Here is a 24,871-nt window from a genome sequence, read left to right as displayed (position 1 = left end):
ATTTAATACCTTCATGTATAATTTCTGAATTATTCAAATAAAGTGAAATAAATAACAAAATTGAATATAGATTTTATTTGAAAGCAAAACTATAAATGTTATAATAATCTATTAATCTATCACAATTAACATTAACAAAACTTAAAAATACTATGTTGTAAACAAAGATCAAATATTTATTATATGTATACCAAATACACTGATTTCTTGATATCAAATATCCATAAAAATTCTTTAAGCTTAATTGTTATTTGATTCTTGTAATCCTAATGTCAATTTGGGCTTGTTTTAAGAATCTATCAACATTAACAAAAGATCTACTCTTTTTTTAATGTGAAATAAAATTTTGCCAAATTGAAAAATCATTTTCTAGAATCCATCTCTTCATTTTGGTTGATCTCTTGAACTGACTCAACTGAACGTGGGTGAACAACTAAAATATAAAAATATTACAATTAATAATTTTTTTAAACTAATAAAGTTATAACACTAAACAATTTTAAATTATTGATGTCTTAAAATAAAACTTCTAGGTGCCTTCCAAATATTTTATTCATCTAACTAGTATTACACTATGATGATATCACGTCATGTTGATCACCAACTTAATTTAATAATAATAGTATTTTAACGTTTAAAACTTTAAAACATAAGATTGCAGTACTGAAGATGCAGAAAATGTATGCATTATTATAAATTATTATAACTAAAATTGTTATTTTTACTTTCTAAGAAAAATATTGCAACATCACTTAAAAATAATTATTAAGTGTAAAGGTACCCTCTTACCTATTATCAATTAATAAACATTAACACTTTGTACTGTATTATATTATATACAAAAATCATAAAATTATAGTTGTCAATAAGGGTAGTTACTTACAGTGTGGACGAAGATCTGGTTTGGGTTCGTCAATTGGATTATCTTGTTGGACTGATTGTCCGGCACCAGGTGACATCATCATGGACACAGGTACGTGAATAGGGACCCTCTGGAAAATGGGTGCATTCTGGCGCACAGATTCGGATGGCATGACTTGGTGGTGCATCATCGGTCCGTCTCCGTTTGGCTTGTCGGATATAGCAACAGTGTACATGGCTCTTCCTTCGGCCATCGCTGGATGGTACAGAACTTTGTTGGGCATAGCTCTGTCCTCGGCTTCTTGTTTATGGTGTTGTTGGTGTTCATGATGGTTATCGGGCGATGGTCTGAGTTCGGGCAATAGTTGCTGGAAGATTGGAATGATGTGATCTTCGATCTGCTGTTGCTCTTGCAGTTGAAGCTGATTGTCAATGTCGGAGTTGATACGAGCAATCATGGCCAACGGAATTGGACCTTGATGATGGTGAGGATGTGGCATATGATGTGGCTGTGGTGGTGGTGGTGGTGGTGGTGGTCCCATCATACTTGGTAAATGGGTCATTGGATTATTGCCCATTGGCATCGGCATCATTATTGATGGTTGTTGTTGCATTTGTTCCACCGGACTTGGAGCTCGTCTGTATTTTAGATTTAATTGATTAGTCGACTACTTTTTCATTTTAGGTACTAGATCTTTATATGAAGAGATTATTTTTAGTTGTTTTCTATCACCTATAGGGTATAATAATATATCACTCCTTTAAAGAATAAACACTCTTTAAAGGACTCATTTATGGCTTTATCGGTAATAACCCATTTTAAAATAGTACGTACTCATTCATATTAAATTAATATAAAATTTATAAATTTATTTACCTTAAGGAAACAAAGATATAACCAAGGCCGTAGATAAAAAAATATTTTGGGAGGGATTAGAGTATACATTTGTTATATTATGTAATAAAACATGAAATTTTAAAAATATTAATTAAATTTTAACTATTCAATCTTATTTCAAAAAAAAAGTTCGGGGGGGTCTGAACTCTAACTCCCCTGGCTACGGCCTTGGGTACAACCTATTGATTTAAAGTAGGTAGATAACGGATATTGAAATAAAATTTATTATTTCCAAATATCTGAACGGCTGAACTTGTATAGTTGTATAATGTATTGTATATTAGTAGGTATATCATATTTTCATACCTCTCGTCATGTCCACTCTCGCAAACGATGCTCAATCGTTCACCCGTAACGTGTTCAAAACGAGGATCAGTGGTAATGTTTACTCCGAACGGCAGACGTAACGTTTTCGGTTGGTGGTCCATGACTTCCTCGGCACGTTTCTTCTCAATTACACAGTTCATGCGCGAACGTTGATTTTTCTCAAGTAGAGCCTTTATCAAAACAAGTACATTATAGAATAGGTTTCATTGGATGCAACCTCTCTTACTAGTTTAATTTACAATAGCTTTTTTCCAAAATGTTCAAAATAAAGTTCATTTTTACATAATTTATCATTTATGTATACATATATAGTCATAATAAAACTTTTACTCTTTATGATACGAAAAGTACGCTATGAAAATGTATAAAAATTTATTAAAACTAGGTATTATTGACAAAATATATTTTTCATTAACTCTACCCAATTTAATCTGTTGGTAAATTGATCTTAGTATTTGCTAAGTCAAAAATTTCAGAAAAATATGTCATAGATCTTTAATATTATGAATATTTTGCTGAATAGTTTGTAAAACTATTGAATCATTTGAATTCAGTTTATATGTATGAGATTTATACTATAGGTTATTTAATTACTATAATATTATAAAAACCAAGCCCCAATTTATACATATAATTTGTAATAATCATCTAGCTGAAAAACTGCTCAAGTACTTAAACACATACAGTTTATACACATTATAATCACGTCATGTCATAATTTTATGTTCAGATTGTTTTCGCTCAGAATTTATTGTTTTTTAATTAATTTTTTTTTTTAGTTACCTATAAATAATTTATTGAATTCTATTAAAATATGCAGCAGAAGCTAAGTTCTCTGGTTTTTATTATTTATTTTTAAAATAATGACAGTTAGTTGCAGCACTTCAAGGATAATAAGAAATTATTTTCAATTATAAAATATTTACCGCTATTACAAAGAAAATATTCTTTAAATACCTATTATAATATAATATATGTCATCTATTTTTCTATGTATATATTAAATAATATGTATTAAAGAAAATATTTTTTTTTTGTTTTTAAGAGAGATTAAAAGACTTGAAGAGGCTTAACCCACTCTTCGATTTCACTTATACTTACATTAGGGTGATATACTAGGGACAGGGTACTAACTGAGCAAACAGATACTCACCCCAACGATTTCGTCAAAATCTAAGTCCATTGGAAACTTGATTTGAACTGGCGCAGCCGGTTGTTGGTCGTTATTAACGGTTGTAGAACTCTCGGCGTTTCTGGTTGATTGCTGGTGGACGGGAAGCTCCTCTTGCTTCGAATCAGATGTCTCGTCTGATTGCAAAGGGTCGACCAAAGCCTGATACTGTGGACGGTCTACAGCTTCTTCACTCTTTAAGCATAAATATTGTATAAAGTTTATTTTTAATACTTTAAATGTTAACTATAGTTATGTAGGTAGGTACAAGTAGTATAAAAGTATAATATATTATTATATAGCTACATAATATGTCTATATAAGTATTATCTGTATGCACGTACAGATTGCAATGTGAAGAATCAACCAATATTTAAAATGAATATTAAAATATTATTTCTTCCACTTTCGTACTTTATAATATCATAATAATCATACTTATTACCTACTTGTTTTTATTGTATCAATACCTACAGCAGATCGCACTTTGTTATAAAACTATTTTTTATTATTTCAATCAAATTATTTAAGGATACGGTTATAATAAATACACTTATGTGTAGTTGTTACATTGATAATAATAAAAAAATGTTATCTATTATCTATTTAATTAATATGAAATGAGTTTTTATTTACAGTTAATCTCAAAAATTATTGGACCGATTTCAATAAAAGTTAGATATATCAATATGTGTTGGTATAGAATATAGATATAATTGAACTCTTCGAAACTCAGTTTTAAGCAAATTCAATCCTTACAAGTTATTTGTTATTACAAAATGGCTCATACTTGAATTTCATTACCAAAATCGAATAATTTTTTGTTTATTTTTATGGTTGCCATTGGTTAGGTAGTAGGTGCATAAAAAACAATTTTATATACTATCCGATCTACTATGTATTTATGTAGGGTTTTTTTATTAAAAGAAATAAAAAATTAAATTTTACCTACTTAAAACTTATTATTGTATAAAATTAATAAAAGTATAGAAAAATACCTAAGTATGACAAATTACAAATGTAGGTACATATAATTTGATCGAATGTTTGAAAAACTAATAGTTAAATCTGTTGTTAAAATAATGTTGATCTCAACATTTGCGTGAATCGTTCAATTTTATTTAAAGCTTCGAAAAATTCATCACTAACTTTTATGGTTTGTTTTCAATAAATCATCTCAATTCATTATAATGTATCTGTGCCTGTGCAATCGTGAAGATGAGAGATTTAGTACATTCTTGTGAGAAATATCATAATTAAAAAAAAAAAAAAACTTATTTACGAAAATATTTGAGTAATACCCGATTTTTTTCATTGTTTAAATAGGAAATTATAGGGACTGGGGTAAAAGTTCGAGGTATCGATCATTTTAAGTTAAAAAAATTCGAATTATTACATTTGACTAAATCAACTGTATTACTATTATTTATTATATAGTGGCATAATATATAAATTATATGCTCAGTTGGTCATCGTGTCGAACAATATGTAATATAGATTATAGATACGTCTTGCCTGCTTATACGACGGTTTCAATGTTTCATAATCGACTCGTTTCCTGGGCTTAATGGTCGGTTACACTGAATATTCTCTATATTCGCGTGTCGTATCTATTAGTTTGTACGTGCTTGACCCATGTTCCATATGTTGGCCGCAGCGCGTATTGCGAACGCTTGTGTATGGACCCTTGATCAATTCGTTTTAGTGATTTTCAAACGCGGAAATACTTTTAGTTGATTATTTATTTATTTTATTTTGTTTGTTTACCTAATATACTGACTATTTTTTTGTTATTGTTATTACCATTTTCAAATTCCATCGCATAACAAAGAATTATCTGACCGTTTTAAATTGTATCATAGATATTTCCATTGCAAGATATATATAATTGCTATACAGAAAAAATAAATAATAAATAAGACTAGGAAAATCGTTTCACTGTTGTTTGTGCGTGGATTATATTATATTATAGTGAAAGCCGAACAATTCTATAATCTGGAAAACTGTCATCGTCAAATCAGCAAAAAAAAAACCTTAACATATAGGTATATACTCGTAGAAAGATACACAAAGAAAGTGATATTACACCGACTTCAGTATTCTCACTTCTCATATATCAGATTATTATAAATCTTTTTAAAAAATATTGTATACACCCTGCCTATAATAGGCTTTTTTGTAGTGGTCACATGCTAATTTCGTTATGATTTTAAGTTGGTTTTGTACAGAGAAATTAAATACTAGGCTAGAACAATAGTGCTATTATACTAGCTAACTACCAACTACGATATAAAATATTATTATAATACCTATTGCCTATGCATTATTGTAACAATGTTGGAGTTATACACACTTGGTGTGCTCAATAAATTTAAATTATTTTTATAAATTAATAACTAATTTTTATTGTATATACTTAAATATTGTTGATGCATTAAAAAAATTGATTAAATTGTTTTAAAAAACTATGCACTAAATAATTTATAATACAGTAAGGGAGTTCTTATTTGAAGAACGGAAGTTTGTATTATCACTCATATTTAAGTATTACAACAATTCTTAAGAATTTAAGAATGTGGTCTTAAAGTATACTTGAAAATTCCAAACATCAGTTTTTATAGAAATTTTATATTAAAAAATAAAATGGACAAATGAGTGTGTTTGATGAATAATCCAGTAGTCTAGTAATGTAATAGTTAGATATAGGAAAGAAGATCCCACTTAGTTCCAAAAACATGGATTTCAAAATAAGGAAGGATCTATTGAAAACATATGTCTGGAGCATTACGGCAGTGAAACTTAGATAATAGGAAAATTTGAAGAAAACAATTACAGGCATTCGAAACGTGGTACTAGAGGAGAAATCTTAAAATAAATTAGGTAGATCGTATAACAAACAAAGAAATTCATAGAGTGAAAGAAAGAAGATACTTCCTAAAATACATGAAGATTAAAAGAACTATAAACTAATACGCTACGACATAACAATCTACTAGTAAGAATGATAGAGAGATTATATTTAAAAGGGTAGAATAGTAGATAAGACCACCACTAGATTGTATAAAACAAGTAATGAAGGATTAAGATGTGAAACCAGACACATATACTATGTAGTATGTATAAAAAAGAAAAGTCGAAAATTGCGATTAAAAATAGAAAAATACTGCTAACTAGCCCCTGAACTGTTAACAAGAGAGAGAGATTTTGTATAGGATATGTAGTATTATAATATTATTTCAGGATCTTGTAGGAATATTTATTTTGTATCTACCTGTCTGAGGAGTGCTTCGGCATGCATTAACTGTGAGCAAGAGGCGTTCGCTTGTAGCCAAGCAGCAGCCAACATGAATGATCCAAGTATGAACGAGCACGCGATCACAGTGAATGCCGCTATTCTTGCTATTTGGACAGCAGTCGGTCGAGTTTTGAGTTTGTACGCCTATAAAATATACATTAAAACGTCGTTATTATACACAATAATATACAATAGTCAATAATAGTAAAGGTATTATAACTGTTATCTTTATAATTTATTAATATTTTTATGTTAAACTTTTTATATAGGTAAGCCAAATAAATAATTATAAAAATTCAACATATTACCAAAACCAAAAACGTTCTGTGTAAAGAAGCTCTAAGTCACTTAAACATAGCAAGAGAACGGAAACAAAGTCTACGTACTATGTGTCTATAATAATATAATATTATGGTATATATACCTATTACGGACATGAATTTTTGATCAATGTACAGATTAGTATGTTTTTATTGGTGCCTAATACTTAGGATAATGTCATCAAGTAATCTAGGTATGGGAGTAAAGTTCAAAACACCTACAAATTACGATACAAGTAGATTTTAGTTAATTTACCATAAGTGGTTTTTAGTTAATATATAACGACTCGCAATAATTATTTTATGTTCGAGCACTGACAACAAAAACTATTTGAAATGCAGGCTTTGGGTACGGTATTAATACTATCTATACTATTATAGATATTTTGATTGCTCGCCGTTCTATAACGTATAAGTAATTTTAAGCTCTAGGTACGACAATTTTAAAACCCAATAGTTTGAAATAATGATACTTACGCGTGTAAGCACATAATATAATGATAACATCCATAATTTAATATTTTAACCTTTAAACTACGTTTGTTACGACCAAAATATGCGGGGGCAGAATATAATGTATTTTATTTTTATTGTTGTTATTTTTTAGGTTTTAGAACGCACCGGCAAACAAAAGTAAATAAATAATAATTGTATAAATGTACACAACTCGGTAGAATTTTACCATAATTGTTATTATCATTATTATTATAATAGGATTTCCGAACAATCTAATTGGAGGATGCACGCCACACGGATTTACATGATTCTACTTTTTTATGATGTTGAAATAGCTGGTAGATTAACGCGCTAGATAGGTGTATTTATTGTATTAGTATGTATGTATAAACTTTACTATCCTATAATATGTATACGACAGGCGACCTACACAACTCATAACGTCTGAATTTCTGATCACGATTTTCAAATATTATGTATAAAATCATCCGCGGTTAGTGTAGGTAGGTATATACCTATATATATAAAATTTATTCCTCCGATTCCTCCGAGTCACCATACTGGCTTATAATACAAATAATATGCGTACAATAATTCGTGACGACGATTAATCACGAGTTTTCATGACTTGTAACTCGTGGTTCGATTAAGCTCTCCTCACGGCTATATATTATATGAATGTTAAAGAATATTTTGAATTTATTCCGTGCAGTATACATAAGTGGATGGTACATGCAGACAGATGCGTACCTATACCTATAAATTATATTATAATATTATATATATATATATGTATTATTAGGTATATATATAATCGTTTGAGTATTCTTTTAAAATATAATATATAGGACTTTCACACGGTTTTGGAATATATTCTTGACTTAATCGATTTATGCGTTTGTATATTATTCAACAATTTTTATTTTCTGACACGATAGTATAATAATAAGTTAAATTATACGCTGCACTATTCATTGTTTTAATATAATATAGATATGTATCTACCATCACGTTCATATAACTGGATCGTCGCCACGCTGACCACAATTAAATGCTATTATATATTTTTTTTATTATTTTTTTTTTATCATTGTTATAACAGTTGTCGTCGAGTTGTGCGCGTAGCTATAGGTACCTATATCTAAGTAGATATATATATTATGTAGGTATAATGTATATACCTAGACAATTCGTGTTCTCCGGTATTCCGAACAAAATGTATTTATTTGTTCCACGGTGGCAATAAGAAACCTTAACTGAACCACAATATACCTATTATCAACTATACCTATATATATATATATATATATATATATATATGTATAAGTACGTGGCAATTGAAAATGTATTACGGGCGTTGTTTCTACGGCGAAGAAAAGTCGTAATTGCGGTTTTCCTACGAGTGCAACGTAGGGCATGCCTGCTTATACCTAACTATTACTTTCTCGATTACCGTTGTACCGTCACGGACGTCCAATAATATAATCTATAATAAATAACGAAAACTATATAAAAGGAAATAAAATATATATTGATGTATACATCATTAGTTGTTACTACTAATAATAATAAGTGCAGTTCGCTGCCACTACCGACGGACAATTATCACTAATGGTACGACAGCGTACTTACAAGCAACTTCAGGCTATATTATGTGCCTTTATTTTATATACGCATGACATTCTACGGCGCAATACCGTGTACCACTGTTATTTACGGGATAAAATCAAAATCAAAAATCAAACTGTAGTAGGCATACATACTGAAAAGAACACAGATCGTCTACTGGAACTCATCTCACGTTTTGCGCACTTGCGGACCGATTTGATGTAGACTGAAGAATATAGTGGTCGAATTGAATATGAAAGTCACAATATTAATTGTAGCTGTCTACAAATAATATTCGGTTGTTGAAAATGATTATTGTTCAAAATATGTTTTTGATTGATACGTATAGGCCACATATTGCGTAATATTGAATGTATATTAATATATTTTTAAAATAAAAAAAAATCATCTTGTCACAATAATACCAACCGCGGATACTCGATTTTCTAACGAGACGTGAAACTTTTCGAACATTGCTGCTACCAAGAAAACTGCAGTTCACGAGAATAGATAATAATAAAATACATCATTGTCATGTACTTTCGCTAAGAATCTTTAGCTTCGGTTTGGGTATACGGTTATTCGGTTAGTGGTTACCTAATGCACAACTCACCGGTATAGGTAGTACATACCTATTACCTACATTGTAGTATTCCACTGTTACAATTCTACATGTATTGTACATTGATTATTATTGATTCGGTCTTCGGTATAGTATATAGATATAAAAATATTCACCAAATGGTAAAAAGTGCTAATGGAATACAATAATAATTACCTGCGTAGCTATTTCACGAGAAAAGTATTTTTGATCTAAAATAATCTTGTATACGTATTGGTAATGTGAATATAGGTTAACTGAATGAAACCCAACAAATCAAAAAATTTTAATTAAAATGAAATGTATTAGGTAGGTATATTTTGGTACTTTGATCTCGGTTAACAGTTACCACACATATCGATATAGCCGTATATAGGATTAATCCACGTTTAATCGCACGAATATTTTGTATTGTCATTTTTATTGAATTATTTTGTATTTTCTACATTACAGTTATGATTGTATATTATATTATTATAACATATAAATTTCCTGTGGAAAACACAACTGCTGTGGTAGTGTGGTGTGTTACAGATACATAATACATGTACCTACGCCATTTTAAAACGTACATTCGCAAACAGGACATCCGGTGCACTTGAAAATGACTTGCGAAAAAATCCAGGTGATGGGTGTATATATATGTTACATATATATATATAACAAACATAAATCTTTTCTTTTTTTTTTTGAAATTCGATCTGTATGCGAACTGCTTTTATAGGTATACACGTCGAGCGTATATTGTGCCTTATAATTTATTATTGAGGAAAGTGCGTTGAAATTGAACGAATTCATTATGTTTTCCGTGTCAATAATTTACATAAATTTATCACATTACGGCATAGGTAATGAATAGCCAACGTGTCTGTGGGTGTTAAAGTTAATGAGACATATCCATTGAATTCATCAGAAAAATAAGAAGAAAAACGGATGGCTAACGAGGAAGCTACTTTCTATCATGAGATTTTTTTTAATTATTCTTTTGTGTGTACAATTGTATAGACAATTATACAAGTTATCTACAAATTATGTAGTCCGTCTGTGGTCTGTCTGTTGTGATTTACTATGAATTACATAGCTATAAGCGTTAAAGCGTTATATTTAGGTGGCTGGTGCAGAAACATGGTGTTGACAATAATATAGTAAATCAAAATATCATAAAATTTATAACGAATAAAAAGAGAACTAGCTTTCTTAACGTGATAGAATATTAAAAATACTGCCATGACCTATGACAGTATGACCTATCATCACCTGTAGGAATATAATATGTGACTATTATATTATGTTGTAAGTAATAAATATATAATACACCGAAGTTTTGCATCTGATGATATTCGTAATGTGATGCACGCCATTTACAGAGATTAGAAAATGAAAATGTTTAATTTTATATAATATATTCGCCAAACTAATTACATTAATAGTATACTGCAGTTCGTATGTTGTTAATTACATTTTCCCTTTTATCACATTATTATAATATGTATTATTCAAATCATAATTTGGCAGAAAACGAATGTAGATAGATATCTATCTAATTAAATTAATTAAAATAGTAAAATTAAATTGTTTTAAATTGTTTTTGTCGCATAATTCAGTAGATAAAACATAAAAATAATTTATGTCGTATGTTTAGAATAATCGATGTATAATTAATCTATGTACGAGGATTTCAAGATAAGCGACTCTATGAAATAATTAACGATAGATAAGCCTAGACAATTAAAAAAAAACTTAACTAAAGAAAAACAAAGGGTAATAATAACCGTGTAGGCTTAATAAGCTCTTATATTATTAAGCCATGCCTCAATCGTGCAGATGAAATACTATCAGACTATCTATTACTATATATAGAAATAAAAGACCACTACTGACACTTCGCATACCCTGCAGGTAGCCACCGCTTCCTTAACCACAATTAAAAAATTTAAATTCGCCAAAATTCTTCAATAGAAAATCGATGAAAAAACATCTTAACATTCTTAGGCCTGGTTGTACAGTCTATGATTAATCAGTGATAAAGAGTTAATCAACTGATAACAGATTTTTAACCGGCCAAATTTGGTCGATTAAACTACGGTTAACTTTAATCGGAGATGGTACAACTGGTCCTTAACCTATAACCTATGACCAGTGACCACTCCTACCATAAGACATCTTTAGACTACGACCAACTAGACAACTATAATAATAAGATAGATCTTTGTTTATTCTTATTTATTTCTATTTGTTGTAAATTTATAACTTAATATAAATATTTGGTACCTATGTTGATTGTTGAAACAGATTATTAATTAGGTAAATAATTATTAAAAAAAAAAAATTACGATTTCAAGTTCAACTATGTACATGTACCTGATGTACCTATTGGCTTTTATACACTTGCATAAGATATTATATTGTCTAATAAAAACTTTTAAGTATAGACATACATTATCCAGCTATAATTTATTTCACCCCTACCAACTATCAAAATACTTTAGAAAATAATATAACCTTAGATATATATAAAAAATAACAATAAAAATAATTTTTTTGAAATGCATTTATAATTGGTTCATTTATAAATGTTATAATAGTATAAAGCTAGGTATAGGACTACAAATTCTCTTAACCAATCTTAATTAACTTTTGGTTCTGTAATAGGTTATAGTAATAAAAAAATGTATAATTTACCGTCACTATTTAGTGCGAGAAAACAGCGGACGCGTAACAGGAATTATTTATCAGTCTATAAAAAGTTTAATTATAATAACTAATAGGTAGGTTATAATAATATGTTTTGTGTATTTATATAAATTCAAACACGCCGAGACCAATAAATTAACAATTTCCTATTTTATGATAAAACAAATTAAACGGTAGTTTATAGTTGGATAGAATTGGAACAATAGATTCGCCTATACCTATCGGAAAAAAAAATGTAATATTTAAACAACCAAATCTAAATCCTTAACAACAAAGTAAAAAAAAAAAAAAAAACATTTTTACTAAACCTTATTATATATTATAAATATTAAATTCTAATGATAAAATATAATCATGATTCGCATAATATACATTATTTATTTTTTTAAATAATAACAAACGACATAAATACATAATAATATGTTTGTAATTGTATATAGGTACTGGTCGTATAGTGGTTAGTGGTAAGACCAGTGTGACCGCGATATGGCTGAACGTGCTAAGTTGATAAAAAAAAAAAATTAAATAGTAAGTGTAAATATATAATATTATGATGCTCAACCAAAGGTCAAACGTTAGTTTCTTTAGCTTGTCGGAATAACAACAACAATAATATAATATAAACAGCTACGATCGGAGAAAGTATCAAGATATTTACAAAGCAAAGTAATTATTTTTCAAAACAAAATTATATACTTTTATTATTCTCTATACCAATTTTATTGTAACACTGCCGCGTATAAAACAGACTAATGTCTTATGTTTCGGTTTTTGCACTCGATTTGTCCGTTCCAAAACATTTTTGTGTTTGATCGATGACAGATAGTTTTAAATATTATGGTTGAATACAATCACACTACTGCAGTAGATCCCGGAAATCGATTTTAATAGCGTATACAATTGCATGATATAAATACATTATATTATGATAGGCGCAATTTCATTACAATATTATGTACAAATATGTATAATATGTAAATTTATAGCGTTATAGGTATTATTATTACCTATATATTATATGAAAACGTTTTGAGTTTAATCAGTTAAAAAAATAATATGCATAATATGTATAATATTATATTATTATTATCGATGTTAATAATGAATTTCATTTCAGAATATTATACTAAGTATTCGCATTTGTAATAAGTATAACTATATTCGATTGTAATTGATTTAACACAAGTCAAATTTATAGCGAAACGATTACGATATCATAATGACAAATTAAAATTACCTAAAGAATATTGTGTTTTATTTTCTAAAAACATCACTCAATTTTTTTCGAGTATAAATAAATTCAATATAAATATATATTATATAAGTTATCACTTATCAGCATTGATTACAATTGGTTAATTCGTGGTAATCTACCACGAAGTAAGCTCTCTTTAGAAGTTCATATTATGATATTAAAATTAGTTATTCCTCTATAATACTATACGTATATACATCTTTATAGGCTACAACAATACAAAATAACTACCTATAATATTTATTGTATTGAACATTAATTATTATTTAATTTAACATTTTACGACGTCTATCGTCTATGCAGCTGCAGTTGACATTTTATGATCAACGTCTACCGGAATTTACAGTTATGCGTGTTGGTTACCTGCATCGGTACAATATAGTTGAACGCCTAATTAGATAAGTTTCAAAAAAAAAAAAAAAATTACGAATTATTGACACCAACAGAAAATAATGTACCTATTAACCTACCTATGTTGTGTACATATTATTTATGCGAAGAGACGGAACAACTAGGTAAAATAATAATTAGAGTTTCCGATGCTGACTCAACTCTGCTGCACAAATATGTACATAAAATAGCTGATTAACTATCACAATATCGTTTCGTCGTAAGCGCGCGATGTTCGATATGGTTACAGGTTCCAATATTATTATTAGGTACGGTTCACGACATCTGTAAGGTTATGCGCTCGTACTTATATATATATATATATAGGTATAGTGCTTATATATAGGTAAGTACCTATACTATTTTATAACGGTATACGGCCGTGGTCGGCAGTATTGCGTTGCAGAACATTTGGCACAAATCAGGAAAAAAACTATTATATGGGTCGGAGTTTTTTTCTTCATATTATTATATGGTTAGCTATTATATTTATTTCTGCTCGATTGGGAAAAAAAAATCATATTACATATTATTATTATTATTATTATTGTTATATACCTATACAATTATACAGGCAGTTTTCGCCACTTATTATTCAATAATCGTTTTATATCATTTTGTCACATTGTCCGCGTACGCCGATGGATATACATTATACATGTATATATTATGTGTGTTTATTATTATTATTCATTCGATAAGGAGAAAGCGTTTGGTTCATTGAACCTGGCGGGGGTTCGGGCCAGAATAAAAATATTGTGATGAAGCAATGCGTGTAAGTGATATGTTTCTATTTTTATATAGTTGTGTAATTTGATATTCGGTATATAATAGTAGACATAGTAAAGTCGTTATGCAATGTCGACTACCTATATAAAATATATTATTGACTTGAACGGGTGCGCTTTTTTTCCATAATTTACTACATTTTAATTCTGCTCCGAATTTGGCGAATTAAACGCGCGATTGGAGCGCAACGTCAAAAAAAAAAGATTTTATACAGGTAACTCTATATATTATATATTTTGTACATTTAACCGCGTTGTTGATCCCAGACTCCCAGTAGCCAGTATAGGTAAGTACTATAGATAAATACATATTTAACCAATAATATCGAAAAACCTGTAAGCATAATATAGGTAATTTAACGCGTTCATTATTTACAAAAAAATTGTCGGTTTTATTGCACACTTAAATATTTATTAAAATAACTGAAGTAAATAATATACGAAGCAAGCTAATCATATGATATAGTAAAAATACCTAAGTTGTATTTAAATTGTGATCTTATTTTTTTTATTGTGATATAATGTACCTATAGGTAATATTGTAGGTGTGTAAATAATATTTTATTATTTGATCTTAAACGTGTGTCATTATTTCATTATTATTATGTAATTTAAATTTATTAAATTTCAATAAAAAAAAATTAAATAAATATATTTATTTGTTTATTTAGGTAGGTATAACTGCAAATGGTATCTATATAAGCGGTTTTTTATTCCATTTATATTTAGACGAAATTCGTGATATTCCGAGCATTCAAGAATCAACTGCTTAGAATTTTATCAAAGAATTTTTTGTACAGGTAAGTCATACTATTTTTTATAAAATATTTAATAATTTATGAATTTACGGTTTGAGAAGTAAAGACGTAAAAAAATTCACTATCAATTCAACGTTATCGTTTTGTTATAGTAATTTTAATATGAAAAATAATAAAATATTCATTGCCCATATAGGTACTCATAATTGCAAATTTTTATAACAAATGATTAATCATAACATTTTATTTTTGTCTTAATTTTCGAATTTAATACTGCATTTATATTATATAATAATATACTTGCATGTAACATTTTTTTTATAAATGGTAAAAGATACTTATTGAATAAATATATATAGGTATGTATTCATACTGTTACACATATTACATATTTATTTTATATGACATACCTTATGTCCTTACACCTTATAGTATATTATACAAATATACAATATACTCGTAGTATAACAATATATCGTATACTGGTTAAACTACAATTGAGTTATAATTTAAATTAATAAAATAAGGATAAATACTTTAGGAAAAATGGGTACTCGTCACCCGTCAGTCAAATTAATCAATGACATGGCTATCGAATTTCATTAGATTTTTTTAACAATTGTTGTTCATTAGAGAGCATATAATTTAACAACAACTATATATACTATAAATTAAATTACATAATTGTCTACTATTTTTTTTTCTGTGAGAAAATCTAAAATTATTCGTATAAGAAGAAAAATATTCTAATTTCATAAATGTATACACTTAGAAACCCACAAATATCTGTTGCATAATAGTAATAATAATAAATTAAAATTTTGTAAAAAAAAAAAATATGAATAATAAAGTGTAGGTATTTGAATATTTTTTTAGATCGTGTAACATACTTTCTATATAATTTAACATACTTATTGTTTTTATACAAATACACCTGATGTTATAATAGAATGAATGTCAAATGTGATTTTCTCTCAATAACAAAATATGAATAAAGTAAAAATTAAAATTCGTTATGCAACTTGACTAATAATAACCGTTTTCAGAATTTAATTTTAATTTGCCGAACACCGTTCTCAACAGATAATATCGGTGAGTTATAGAATTAAAAAATAATTGAATGGCATGATCGTCAACTTTATGAGTAGGTAAAACATTAGCAAGAACATACGAAGAACAACTTAATTTTTGGTAGGTACTTAATGAGCCCTTTTTCTTTTTTGCTAATCGGTGCAGACTATAGACAGGCTATTATTTTTCAGAATATGTCATTCAAACGTCGTGTATTAATGGAAATGGAAAGTGCCCTAACGATGTTTATAGGTGAATGCGAAAATTCGTCATTAAAGGCATTTAACTCATGCAAAAAAAAAACCGTCAAATTCATAAATCATTTAATGGGTTGTATCACGAGAGAAAGCGTGCGTGTGAGTGTACACTGTACAATGTACATATACATTTATTGTACCCCAAGTGAAACTGTGTTTACCACGTATATGCAATTTGTGCACTTAAAAATCTACTGGAAAGTGCACAATATAATCATTTATAATGATCGTTTATATTCATATTTTAACTTAGAGAGTCTTAATCATAAATATAATCACAAACCAGATGCATAATCAAAATCGACTAATTATAATATATATATTATATTATATACGTTGACAACAATTATATTCAGTTTAGTATAAATATAAGTCGTAAGTACGTACTTTAAGTAATTAGGTACTGAATATATAAATGTTATACCTTATACGTTACGACTTACGTTAGAAGAATTATAATATAAAATTATATAGTTACCTTATATATATATATTATCTGGAAATCTTCCAGATTGTCTATATACATTTTGTATACAAAATCTAGAAGATTCGTTGAATTTAATTTTGACCCGAAAGACCTTATCCGACAACCGGTTTAGCAACAGTCCATTAGCCTTAATACAGCACACCACGACATTTATATATTTTTACTTCAAGTTTTTGTCATTATTTATATGTTTTTGTGCTGTTGCAGGTATACATATTGGGAACTTATGATAAAAAAAAAATCATTTTTTTCCGTGAAAACAAGTACGAGTATATCTACGGTGAAAATTATGCAACAAAAAATTTTACGAGCTCAGAAATCTACGTGCGATGCGTCAGATAGAATTGTAAATTTAAACACGCAATAACTATATACATATATATATTTATATATATAATGGCTATTTGGGTACCTCTCACGTCAACCCAAAAACCAGCGGCGATAAAGACAATCATATTTTGTTATCTATACAGTCGCCTGCGTATTTACTGGACATATTATGTGTTTATATAGTTATACCTAATATATAAGAGCACACAACAGCCTTGTTGGTGGCGCAGTTAACTACAGTATGTCAAGCATGAAAAGATCTTTTTAAACAATTTTTAACATAGGACACTGTAAATCGTAATTCGTTGTAAAAATAGAAACGAAAACACTCACGCGAGTACACGACCATTAACGTGCGCATTGTAAGAATTGAACTCAAGGTAAAGCGTTTATAATAATATATACATCATATGTACGTCTGTGCGCCCAACACAAGAGTCGAAGAGAAAGGATAAATTATACTGCATATTGTTTACAGTCGTTATACCCAGTTGTCCTCGACACACCATCTTTTTACGTATTATTGTTATGATTATATTTCTTTGTATATATTCATGTAGATACACGCATTTATATAAGTACATGCAACTGATGTATTATTTTAGCAATGTATAATATTATATTATATTCCCTCCGGTGGCGGTAGTGCAACAACGCACACCACCTCCGTACAAAAATCAAAATAATAATTATAATAGATGCACAGAGATTTTTTTTACTGTTTTTATTATTCGTCGTTCCGAGTTCCCGATGACAATAATAATATAATAAGAACGTTGTTCTTTGACGCACTAGGCGACGATGTACTAACAATATACATAGTTGAGTACAAGTACCATGAGCAACAATATACTATAAATAATTACAAATTATTATTGTGAGTACTAGATAGTCAGTTTTTTTTTACCGAACCGACCCCGCGGGGCCCATCAAAAGACGATACCCTTTTTTATAATTTGGTACGACCGAGAGGCTGCTACTAAAAGCGGCTTATATAATATAACTAGGTAGGTATACTCGCTTCTCAATTATGATTATATATTATATTGAAATAATATATACAGCACATGTGTCAATCGACGTTATTGTACTACACTTGTTTTTTATACGCACAAACTATTACTATAATACGCTTAAATAGTTTTTCTTTCTCGTTTTATATACACAATATATTATAGTAAAAGCGATTAATTTTTACCGACTATTGTTTGCCCCACAAACAACAGGTTTCACGTGAAAAACCAAAACTAAAAACGTGAACGTTGAATTATAAAGTAAATAGTAATAAAATACACATAATATAACTACACAATTAATATATATTATGTATATTATGTAGGTATACTATACATCTATAACGTATAAGGTCGGTGTGTGTACATGTATAATATAGAAGACCATTTATGTATTTAAACTACTGTAGTACTGTGGCATTTTTTTATTAGCAGAGCGATCTTGCAAATCCTTTTAAATAATGTACCAACAGTGAAAAAATAGGTCTTTTTATAATTTGTTTTTTGTGATTCGGTGTCCAGAGAAAAATCCCATACTCGGTGGCACTCAGCCATTGAAATCACCCTCGTGGGCTTGAATTAAACATAGTATAAAAACTTGTGTTGCTAAAAAATATTATATCATATGGGTGTAAATGTGTAATACACTAATACCATAATAGATCTTTCGTTTAGATCAGCAAGTTAGTTTAAACAGTATTCGCAATCCACTGAATAGGAAAGATCGAAATTCAAAGTAACAAAATTGAAAATACGCTTCCGGTCGTTGTGGCTTGTTTCGACTTTCTCGCGAACCACGAAGTGGAGTGTGACGTGGTTACCACCGCACAGACGGGCGCCTGCAACGAACGATTTTGCTCAAACGCCTCAAACTGTACCATTACTTCTCGTAAGTCGAATTGTAGTCAATAGTCATTATTATTAATTTAAAGTATACTTGTATACTGTAAATTTTAGACTTAAGTTGTCACGATATGTATAGACTACGTATCTAACCATCTATAGGTAATTTTTGAAATAGTTTTCTTAATATATTATATTATAGGTAATATATATTCGTAATATACAATCTTATATTATCAATTACAACTCACCGGTGGCGGTTCGGAGACGTACACCTCGTGCGTAGGATATTCCGTTTTCATACTGATGCTGTCTTCCGATGGTGTACCGGCTGCTGCTACTGCGGCTTCCTGTTGCTTGTCCATGTCGGTTGTGTCTCCTGCGTCGACTGACTACTGTCGTGGTCTACGCGTTTATAATATATGACAACGATATCGACTTATCAAATACAGCGCCGAGCGGGGACAACTATATAGTATATATTATGATGTTATGATGCAGTTTTAATATATTGACTATATGTGCACGTATAATGTGTGATGACGATGACGTCCGCGTGCGATTCCCACCGATGACGGCCGACCGTTTATACTGACTTGATCAACTGTCGGCACCTGTATAGAGATTTTTAGATATTGATAAATCGATAACGATGTAGGTATGTAATATAATATTTTTGCGGATGCCAACTAGATATAATGCCTAATGCGTTTGGCGACCGACTCTGACTGACTGATCGAACGGACGCGACGAGAGACGATCGGCAGCGGACAGTGGTTATACGCGTATAGGTAATAAAAAATATTCTTCTCGAGCACGGCTGCCTCGGTCGAGCGGGCGAACGGACGTGGATTTCCACCACCGACGAGTGTTTAGGAAGGGCATAGCGTGAGATCCGAGCTCGTGACCTCCCACGCGCTTACAGTAATAATAATAATAATATGTATTACAGTATATTTTACTAAATAATAATATTCATGTAAAAGACGTACACAAATTATATATAGCCGTATTGCATTGCAGCAATTTCGACAGACTTACGCGTGCGCATTGTTTTCGCCACTAGTTCTCTCGCAAAAAAAGCAACGCGCTGCAGCAGCAGTCGTCTGGAAAATGCAATGATACATGTCTTCGATTTCGGACTGTACTATAATAATATACAAAAGACAAAACTGTTACGTCTTGTATTTGTTTCCACAAAAAAAACGTGTACCATTATATTACTGCAGTACCACCTATAGTATTATTAGTATTATACTATTAAAGTATAAAACACCCTCTTCGCACCCTCAAAACGAAAAAAGCTAAGTTTATTTAATTTGATAACGTTCCTTACTTTAATCATTAATGTCCATATAAATTCATGTTTTGTCAAAATTATGGCTAAATAGCTTAACTTTTGTTTTATTATAAAGACGAATTGTTCGTTAATATTAAATAATTTACATACAAAAGTTAGTATAGCTACCTTGTGTTTATGACTATAATAATATTATAATACACATTGTTAAGAGACCTCGACGAAAGTGAATGTATATATATTATTATTACTATTGTATACCTATATGTTTTATGGAAGTGTACAAGCTACAGAGTGCTTCGGCCAACCTTATAAATACCATATCTTTGTGGCTATATATATTTACTGCACATTTGTTTTTTGTTTAATAAATGTATATTCATATATTTTACATGGTTAACCTACTATATACTTATATATTCTTATATTCATAATTGTATTATTATAGACTGAAATATTTAAATGTAGGTACCTACTTAAAGTTTTCAAATTTAATTACAAAAAATCAGCTTGTATAGTTGTACAGACTTAGTGGCGTAGCCAGGGGGGTTTGGGTGTTCAACCCCCCCCCCCTTGGCTTAAAAAAAATTGTTATTATAATGTCTATAAATGTATAGTTTTATTAATTGTTATACTTATGTATGAAATGTATTATTCAATTAGCGTACAACTCGCGGTACATTTTACCGCTCTCGGACAATAAATTTTAGAGGTGAGCAAAAAAAAAGGGTCATTTATAATATTCAAATAATAATAATTGAGTTTAATAATAAGTAGGTAATACGATTATTAAACCAACACGGTTAACCTAGGTGGCTTAGGCAATAAATAATGTAATATAAGACAGGCACGTATACAAGAAAAAAATTCAGGTGGGTTCATAAAAAAATTACAATAGGTAATCAATATTTATCGATGAATGTTGATATAAATAAACTACACAATGACACAACTATTAATTTTTGGGGGGGGGAGAAAGGTTGAACCCTCAAAACCCCCCTAGTATACGTGCCTATAACCATATACTTAAAATAACATACTTATAAACTTATTACTTATACATCATTATTAATCTGGTTCTATAGGTATCTAATCTACTTTAACAAGGAAAGTATATAGCTACATAAATATAAGTATACATTATATTGTGTGTAATAATACATTGTATAACAGATATTGCAATTATTTTAATGAAGTAAAATTGTGTAATTACAGTTAAGTACCTAGGTATGTATTCAATACATTTTTTTTTTAATTAAGTTGTAATAATAAAAATTAAGATAAATATATTTTTTACTTCAAACAATATATCCAGTAGGTACGGGTAGGTATACATTTTTTATTGCTGCATTAAAGAATTTAAACATAATGTATTAAAATAAATAATATCATGTAATATTATATAATATACAATATTAATATTAAACAACTTTCAATTTTTCATTATAATAGATTTTTTTAATAAATGGTAAAATAATGACTAACGAAATATAAAATTCTCACAATCCTCGTTTTTAAATTAATCAAAACTATGGAAAACTAATACAGTGGCGGCTCTGGAAGGGTGCCAACGACCGCTACCCTAAGCCCGTATAAAGTATAAATCTAATAACTATAAATTGTTAAAGACAAAATAAATTACCTATATTACGTAATATAGTAACAATTATAGACGCCTACTACAATTAATATGTAATTACTAATTAGGGATATATACCTACTACCTACTTAGTTTAGTACTATAAATTATAAATTAACTATAATGTACCTTATTACCCTGAATATAATATAATAATAGGTAATAATAATTGTAGATCACCAACTATACCTAGTACTGCTAGTAGGTGTAATATGATAGATCTCCCGATACACCTAAAACGAGGTAGTAGATCACCTGCTACACGAATGCTCAAAACTTATCCTCAATAACCTATTTTTCAAACTCATTTGTACTTATGGTTTCCAATACTGAAGCTCAATCAAGAAAACCAACTTACATAAAATTCAAAAATTTCAGTCTAAAACACTCCGATTAATCACTAACGCTCCCGCATGCATCTCCAACTTTACCGAACACACAGACCTAACATTTCTTACGATAAATAAACTATGAGGTTGCCAAAACTAATTATACACATTTTCAAAAAAATTTCCTTAAGAGGATGCTACCCATGCATTTGTTGTCTCCGTCTTACACACGCCCGATATGGCAAAATTTCGTTCACTAGTTTCAATAATGTGCTGTTAAGTGTTAATTTTTATATTAGAGTGAATTGACCTATTATACAATTTTTAGATAATAACATTATCTGTGCTTATAAGCGTTGGTTTCTATTCTATAGTTTAATTTTCAAGCGAGATATGAGCATTTTTAATTTGTGATATTTCACTGCATACTTGCTCATAGTATGCTTGAAAAAAATGAAAAATCGTCAAAGCTTAAGCACAGATAATGTTCTTACCTAAAAGTTTGATAATAGTGCAATTTAATCTAATATTAAAACTAAAAGCATACTATTGAAACTTGAGAACGAAATTTTGGTATGCTGGGTGTGTGCAAGACGGAGACAACAAATGCATGGGTAGCGTCCTCTTAACCATTTAGTCCCTCTTATTTCTAACCTATCTCCAACTACACTCCCTGAAAACTCAACAAGAAAACCCAAAGGTCAATGGCCTAGGGACTTCTTAAGCTATTAAGTCTACACAATACCTGTAACCTATGCAAATATAGTTAAAAACTAATCCCACCACTGAAGTGCCATCACTGGACGGTCTCTTCCTTCACGGAATTATGTTTTAAAATAAAATTATATTATAATTCTTCGACCTATTATACCATAAAGTTAAGTAGGTATTCTAATAAAAAAAATAAAAAATAATAATTAATCAAACCAAAGCCCAATGGCCAATACACCTATATACTTTGATCAAATCATTATTATACAAACTTTTATTCATAAACTCAATCAGTTTAAAGTATAATATTATTTTGGTAATTTGGTGTCAAACTGTCAAAAAATACCTACCTATCTTAAAATTAAATATAATATAATATAGGTAAATTCGGAAAAAAGATTTTTTATCCTGGCATGTATATAAAGTAATTTTTTAACTAATGCACGAACAGATTAATTGTAATGAATATAATAATTATTGATTTCTATTTTCTACAATTAGTTATATAGTAATACCATTGATTAATATTAATTATAAATTATAATCAATGGTTAAACGAAGTACGAACACATAAAATAAGATTAACGAACTTATTTATACGTCTATTAAATAATAATATAATAAAATATGATTTTATAGGTTCATTTTTATTTGTTGTACACATTGTTACATAATTGTAATTATTATAGCGTATAATAATTATGGGAAATTATACTTTTCTATTTAACCTGTAAGTTTACTATAGGTAGATTACAAACCATCTTCAACAATACAGCAGGTGTACGATGTACCTACCTACAGAGTACAGAGACTACATAAAGAACATATTCTTATAGATACCTACTCTAATACTATATAGGTATTATTGTTTATAATACATTAAATGTATCTTATGACTAGATGACTATAGTTGTACTTTTATTTTAATGGTTTGTGTAGGAAGTACTTATAGCCTATATGTGAACCCAGTCACATACATATATATATAATACATTTTTTGCGTGGAGCGGAGAGAGAGTGGGTTCAAAAACATTTAAAAATATTGTTTACTACAACTATATAGTCTATAAGTAGATAAAAATGAATAAAAGTAGTTTTATTTTTATACACTAAATAATAATAATAAAAATGAAAATTTTTGTTCAAATTCTTTTGTAATAAATCAACTAAAATAATAAATTGTATGATTATAAAAACTATTAAGCAATTTTAGATAGGTAGTTAATTACTATTCCTAGATGTCACGAAGGCCAACTTGTGACACAAATAGAATGATAGTATAATATAGTTTCATTTAAATTATTAATAATCAATAATTATCATCTATTATTTAGAATTTAGATGATTAAAATTGTTTTAAAAATAAAATTTTCCGGTAACATCGCAAAATTATTTTATTCGGAATCGTAAATCATCGTACCTAGTTGATAGAAGTTATTGCTATTGTCAGTCGAGTTTCCGTTGTTAGT

The 24,871-nt window shown here is 28.9% G+C and overlaps 1 protein-coding gene and 1 long non-coding RNA gene across 3 annotated transcripts; one reads left to right on the top strand and one right to left on the bottom strand.

Moving 5' to 3' along the window:
* Positions 1 to 52: 52 nt before the first annotated feature.
* Positions 53 to 20,224, bottom strand: LOC114121397 (uncharacterized). Its single transcript, XM_027983704.2, has 6 exons — positions 19,675 to 20,224; positions 6,529 to 6,696; positions 3,240 to 3,452; positions 2,066 to 2,256; positions 884 to 1,500; positions 53 to 433 (listed from the first exon to the last, which is right to left on the bottom strand). The coding sequence occupies exons 1-6, from the start codon at positions 19,786 to 19,788 to the stop codon at positions 363 to 365; spliced, it is 1,374 nt and encodes a 457-aa protein (XP_027839505.2). The 5' UTR covers positions 19,789 to 20,224; the 3' UTR covers positions 53 to 362.
* On the top strand, positions 12,810 to 17,594 carry LOC114121398 (uncharacterized). 2 transcript variants are annotated; one of them, XR_007604759.1, is made up of 5 exons: positions 12,810 to 12,897; positions 15,336 to 15,464; positions 16,469 to 16,613; positions 16,685 to 16,849; positions 17,445 to 17,594. It is a non-coding gene; the product is annotated as an uncharacterized LOC114121398 (long non-coding RNA). The 2 variants fall into 2 exon arrangements; XR_007604758.1 differs by lacking the exon at positions 12,810 to 12,897 and adding an exon at positions 14,740 to 14,879.
* Positions 20,225 to 24,871: the final 4,647 nt, after the last annotated feature.

This window comes from Aphis gossypii, chromosome 3 (assembly GCF_020184175.1).
Source record: "Aphis gossypii isolate Hap1 chromosome 3, ASM2018417v2, whole genome shotgun sequence".
Classification (NCBI taxonomy): Eukaryota; Metazoa; Arthropoda; class Insecta; order Hemiptera; family Aphididae; genus Aphis; species Aphis gossypii.
Note: the sequence above shows the minus strand (reverse complement) of the source record. Positions and strands in the feature narration are given on the sequence as shown.

Excerpts from the sequence above, each read along its gene's own strand:
- LOC114121397 (XM_027983704.2), bottom strand. The coding sequence starts at position 19,788 with ATGGACAAGCAACAGGAAGCCGCAGTAGCAGCAGCCGGTACACCATCG. Across the intron at positions 6,697-19,674 it reads ACGTCTCCGAACCGCCACCG|GCGTACAAACTCAAAACTCG; the intron begins GTGAGTTGTAAT and ends TATATTTTATAG. Across the intron at positions 2,257-3,239 it reads ATTTTGACGAAATCGTTGGG|GCTCTACTTGAGAAAAATCA; the intron begins GTGAGTATCTGT and ends GTTTTGATAAAG.